The 6,249-nt window shown below is 27.1% G+C and overlaps 1 protein-coding gene across 1 annotated transcript; it reads right to left on the bottom strand.

The window, feature by feature from the left end:
- Positions 1-408: 408 nt before the first annotated feature.
- LOC148300174 (glutathione S-transferase-like) lies at positions 409-4,926 on the bottom strand. Its single transcript, XM_088275150.1, has 3 exons — positions 4,761-4,926; positions 2,575-2,717; positions 409-1,206 (listed from the first exon to the last, which is right to left on the bottom strand). Exons 1-3 carry the CDS (start codon positions 4,918-4,920, stop codon positions 1,039-1,041), a joined length of 471 nt encoding a protein of 156 aa, XP_088131276.1. The 5' UTR covers positions 4,921-4,926; the 3' UTR covers positions 409-1,038.
- Between the last annotated feature and the right edge of the window lie 1,323 nt (positions 4,927-6,249).

Consider the following 6,249-nt stretch of genomic DNA (forward strand, 5'->3'; position numbering starts at 1 on the left):
TATATATATATATATATATATATATATATATATATATATATATATATATATATATATATATATATATATATATATATATATATATATATATATATATATATATATATATATATATATATATATATATATATATATATATATATATATATATATATATATATATATATAAATATAAATATATATATATATATATATATATATATATATATATATATATATATATATATATATATATATATATATATATATATATATATATATATATACAAAAATTCTACTACTCCACAAAAGAGGTTTCAAAAAACTGTTAAAAAATTATGATATATTTTTAATTGAAATTTTACGATAGTAAACCACACTATGTAAAATGGTTAAAAAACATTGCAGATGGTAAAAGAGTTGCTCAGAGAAGTGAAAACATTTTATTAAAGCAATAATTCAGTGATAATTTATGTACAGCAATAAATTTATAGCAATAATGTTTGATTAATAGTTTACCTAGCTTAAAACAAAAAGTGTCTAGTATTTACGAAATTGATGTTTTAAGTAAGTAAGTACTATTTCAAACAATATAATGAAAAATTAACTGCAAATACGCTGGTACAATTATTTAAATAAATTATGTATTTGGAAGATATTTAGCCCGAATTAAACATAAGTTTATCGATAGCTTTAAACCTTTCTAGCACAGATTCTAGCAAACTTTCCAATCAATTTACAACAAACCCTCCCCGAGATATTTTACTAACCAATTTGTAAGTCCAAAGTTTATACAGAGATTATATAAACTAACATAGGCAGGATCGATTTTATTATTTACTCTGGTTCAATTATTTACATAAATTAGATATTTAACGTGATTTGAACTTAGGTTTATCGATAGCTTTAAACCTTTCTAGCACAAATTCTAGCAAACTTTCCAATCAATTTACAACAAACCCTCCCAGAAAATATTTACTCATCAATTTGCAAGTCAAAATTTTATGCAGAAATGATAAAAATCAACAGTCAAAGGTGAATATTTCTACGTTTCAGTTTTCAGTACTCGCATTCAGGCCTAGTTTTCAGGTGCTCTTTCAGTTCAGGAAGTGCGAAGACCTTTTCCACGAGAGCCTTCAGGTTGCCGTGGTCCTTTAGGATGTTGAATCTGGCGAGGAAGCTGTAATATTCATGGGCCCCGGCGAAGTAGAAGTCAACCCATGTCAACTGAAACGGGAACATTAGCGCATTAACACCTTGTTTCGGTTGAAAGGTAAATATTCCCCCAACAGAAAGTACCTTTAGAGGGAGGAGTGTGAAAGGGTGTCAAGGAAACGTTTCACACAATTTTAATCTTAACAGTTTTGTATCGAATCAAAAGCACGTTTAATATATAATTTTAAATTCAGATTTTTAAATAAAAATATTGATATTAAAAAAAAATAAACACTTGTTTAATACCATTTATAGAGTTCTATTTCGTTACATACGACTAGTTTCGAAAACATTCGTTGTTTTCATCGACAGATGATTATTTTTGCTCGTAACTTTTTGTAATCACTTGTCGATGAAAACAAATGTAGTTTTTTAAACAAGACATGTGTATTGAAATAAAAGTCAATAAAATAATTTCCTGAACTCATTTGAGGGGATTTTAATTTATTTTATTTGATAAACTAATCAAATTAAAAAAAATAGGAAAAAAAGGCATTGGAAGCTTTAAAAATGGTAAAACCTTTAAATTTTTTATTCAATTTGGAATTGTTACCGCAATTACCACAATTTTTTTTAATCGAATCTGAAACGTGTTTCGATGCATTCCGCATCATTTACACAAATTAACGGTGTTTGAAAATTGTGTGAATTGCATCGAAATACGCATGTCACAAAAATTTTGGTGAAATTACAATAAAAAAATGGAAAAAATTGGTGTTAAAATATAGTTGAAATATAAATTTCAAAATAAATTTAAAAAAGTGTCTCAACAGATAAAAAACATATTTTACATATTTTATTAAAAGGATAACATGAAATGGTAGTTATTTTAATAACAACGCGTCCTTGAAATTTTACTTTCAATTCTTGTCCATTCAATCATCAAATCAACTATCGGATTGCCTCCTAAGCTGTTTCATTTCAAAGACATTTTTAATATATTTGGAATCAGTTATTACAGATTTCAATAATTTGTTGATTGGCACTGTGGAATAATATGATGATTTAAATAAAATACTCATATGATACCATTTTTTTAATTTCATCAATTGATTCGGCAGTCACTTTGTGGTAAAATCTATCCATTTTTAATTGATGTTTTACTTAGTAAATACCACTTTTTCTTAAACTCTACTGTTATAAGTGTTTCAATGCATTCCGCATCATTTTCAAACACCGCAACGGTGTTTGAAAATCATGCGGAATGCATCGAAACACGTGTCACAGTAGATTTTAAGAAATAGTAATATATTCTAAGTAAAATTTTAATTGAAAATGGACCATTTTTGAGTTTGTTAATCTATTCACCACAAGTTTTGAGAACTATAGAGGTTCTCATCAACAAAATAAATTATCTATTTATAAATTTGTTTATTTTACCTTTCCGTTCGCTAAGTATCCTCCATTGTTTTTCACCATTGTGTCCAGTGTATTCAAGAAGAGTGGTATATAGGATCCGTTAAACTCGTCGTATTTCTTCTGTTGCATAGACAGGTCTTCTATGTATTTCAACGATCGTAAATCTATATTGATAAAAAATTATACAATTCCTTATATTATTTTGTATATTAAAAACATTGTTATATTTGTAGTGGGGTAATATAACACTCTCCTTATCATTCATCGTTCACTTTGTGTAATTATTAACTATTCGCTCACTCCTTTCAAGAACGTCATAAATCAAAAAACATGATTTTTCAGGAGAACGTTTTTTATTTAAAATTTTTTTTATTGAAAAGTATTAAAAATATATATCAAGCCACTTTTTAAACTTTTTACTGTGCAACAGATTTTTTTTAGTAAAACCTGAAGGTTTCTTCTCCATTTTAAAAATGTTTAGTTTATTGAAAAAAATAATTAAAGAATACCTTTTCTTTAAAATGCAAAAACAAAACTTTCTGCCCTGTAGCGGGCAAATATTAAGTTAAAATCATGTCGCATTTGCTGGGATATAGTACATTTTCTGGGCATTCCGAAAATATGCACAACTGAAAATTGTCGATTTTTGATTTATGACGTTCTTGAAAGGAGTGAGCGTATTGTCCTCTCAGGATCTTTAAAAACTATGCTACTCTGCATTGTATGGACGAGTATGTCCCTACTTGAATCAACATCACACACACACACACACACACACACACACACACACACACACACACACACACACACACACATTCATTCATTTGCTAGATCTTCACTTAATTTTTTGTATTAATCTTTATGTTTTTGTGGTTTACTATAATTGGCTTCTTTAATGTATATCTTTTATTTGTTTTGTTTTACATATGTTGCTGTTGTTAAACAATATAAAAAAGAATTTAAAAACCTCTTTAAAAAAACACACTATTTTATGACGACCGGTTTCGGAATAATCATTCCATCATTAGGTCAAATGTAGATTAAAATGAAATTGTTACGGTCTGACATTTGATCAAAAATAAAAATTCAAATGAGAGAAAGAAGACAAATAATCACAATAATAGTATATTTTTTATACATATATTAAAAATCATTGTTAACTTTGTGGTACGGTAATATAACTTTCTCCTTATCATTTATCGTTCACTTTGTGTAATACCACTTTAATAAACACTAATTCGCGACTAGCGGTTTCGGAATATTCATTCCATCACCAGGTTATAAAAATGAAATTAAAATAAATGTCAGACAGTAACAATTTCATTTTATGAACTGATGTTGGAATGATTATTCCGAAACTGATAAGTGTTTATCAAAGTGGAATTACACAAAGTAAACAATGAATTATAAGGGGAGTGTTACAGTGACAATATTTTTTGAAGTGGACTTGTAGTTAAATTTAATTGTTTTTTTTTTATGGGTAAGTCTGTATTATTTGCTTAACTTATTTATTTATTTTTATAGATTTTCTAAATTAAAATCAGTTCATATATTATTTTCTTATAAACAGTTTGTTATTTAACTAACAAGTTTTCATATAGCATCAAATATGTGAGGACTTTAAAATATATGAATAATATAAATGAACTCAATGTTACAATTTACACGAAAAAATACTACGTCATGTTAATGGTCCAAAAGTTAACCATTTAATATGCCAGAACACTTCAATACGTAGTTCCAAGCATTTTAAATTGGTAAAAGAACAACTAAGAGTACGGACCAAAGGCAAAATAAAGGAATGGGTAAATGATCAAGAGTTAATATTGAAAAAGTAGTACAAAACTTTTTTTTCGTGTATATTATGAACACATTAAGGACGGGTGTTTTTCGCCTGCGGAGAGTTCGATAATTGTAGTACTTATATAAATAAAGTTAAGACCTTAAAAAAGATATTATAATATATAACATCCTCTCTGCCTACCCCTGCGGGGAAACGGCGTTATGGTAGTAGTAGTTAACGATCAAGTTAACACGGCGTTGATATGATGCAATGCCCTATGCACCATCGGGTGCAGATAAGGGTTTAAAGAAAAAGTTTTCAATTTGTTTTACCTCATTCATTGCTCTCCTAGATATCAGGTTATACAAACCTAGATTTAAGTACATATATGCATTATGAGGAAGGATATAAAAAAATAACATACGCATCCTAAAATCGTATATCATATCGGCAGCAATATCGATGTGGACTGATTCCTTGGCATCCTTCCCTTCCAGTCCACATTTCTTAGCAAGGTATCTGCATATCGCTCTGCTTTGGTGAAGACTTAAGTCATCGATCTCCAAAAGAGGTAGCTGAGCCATAGGAACCTCTGCAATAACAAAGTGGCGATTATTTCAATCCAATCTTTAAAACAAAAAAAAAAACAAACAATAATCATCATCTTAAAGTTACATTCGAAAGTTCTCGTTTCTTGTACGAATCTACACAAATAATAATATTTATTTTAATTTCCTCAAAAATCTTTAATTTCCTAAAGTAATTCACCGATTACTTAAAAAATTGTGATATTTTAAACATGTTTTATCTTTGACATACAAAACATGTTTTTATTGGAAAACAGCTATATTTGTTGCAATGGCAGCGCCATCAGTTGAACGTAAAAGCAAGACACGCAAATCTTGACTTTTCTCATGGCGGATGCCAAATTTATTAAAGCTGTTATTATTATCATTTACCTAGTGCATTGTAAAATTTTAAGGAAATTATACATGCTTGCCATCTTTTTATTTATTTTAATTTAGCCGCATTAAACCACAGCAACGCATCGTTATTATAAAAAATACAAGTTGTGTAAATTATTAAAAATAGACTAGTTTAATAACGAAATACTGTTTTTTTAATGCGATTTTAAAAAATATATAAATTAATTGTAATTTTAATAAGAGTATGATTATACATATATATATATATATATATATATATATATATATATATATATATATATATATATATATATATATATATATATATATATATATATATATATATATATATTATGTACATGTAGCTCACTGCTTTCAACAACGTCACATACAAAAATACTTGATTTTTCAGGAGATCGGTTTTAAAGTTAAAAAATATAATAAAATGTTTTAAAAATAAATTTAAAACCACTTATTATTACTTGTTACTGTGCAAGTCATCTTTTTGGTAAAACCTGTTTTTTTTCATTTCCAAAAATATTAAGTTTATTTAAAAAAATAATTAAACAATACATTTTCGTCAAAATGCAAAAACAATACTTTCCGCCTTGTAGCGGGTAAATATCAAGTTAAAAATATGCCGCTAGATACATATAGTACATTTTCTGGGCATTCCAAAAACACGCACAACTGAAAATTGTCGATTTTTGATACATGACTTATTTTTATACTATATTTTTGCTTATTAACCAGTGGCAGTTAATAAATAAATAAAATAAACAAAAATAAGACAAGACAGACGTTTGACATTCGTTGGTATGTTTAATTGTTTTTTTGTTGTATAAAAATTAAATATTAAACAAAAATTAATAATTCAACATTAAGCGTGTTACAAGAAAAGAAAGGGAGTTTCGGATCGATGTTGTTATTTCCATTTCTCATTTCCCATGTGGAAACATGAGAAAAATTTACATGTGGAATGTTGAA

The sequence above is a fragment of the Brachycentrus maculatus genome, unplaced genomic scaffold, assembly GCF_059751285.1.
Source record: "Brachycentrus maculatus isolate JH-2025_06_01 unplaced genomic scaffold, ASM5975128v1 h1tg000806l, whole genome shotgun sequence".
In the NCBI taxonomy this organism is placed as follows: domain Eukaryota; kingdom Metazoa; phylum Arthropoda; class Insecta; order Trichoptera; family Brachycentridae; genus Brachycentrus; species Brachycentrus maculatus.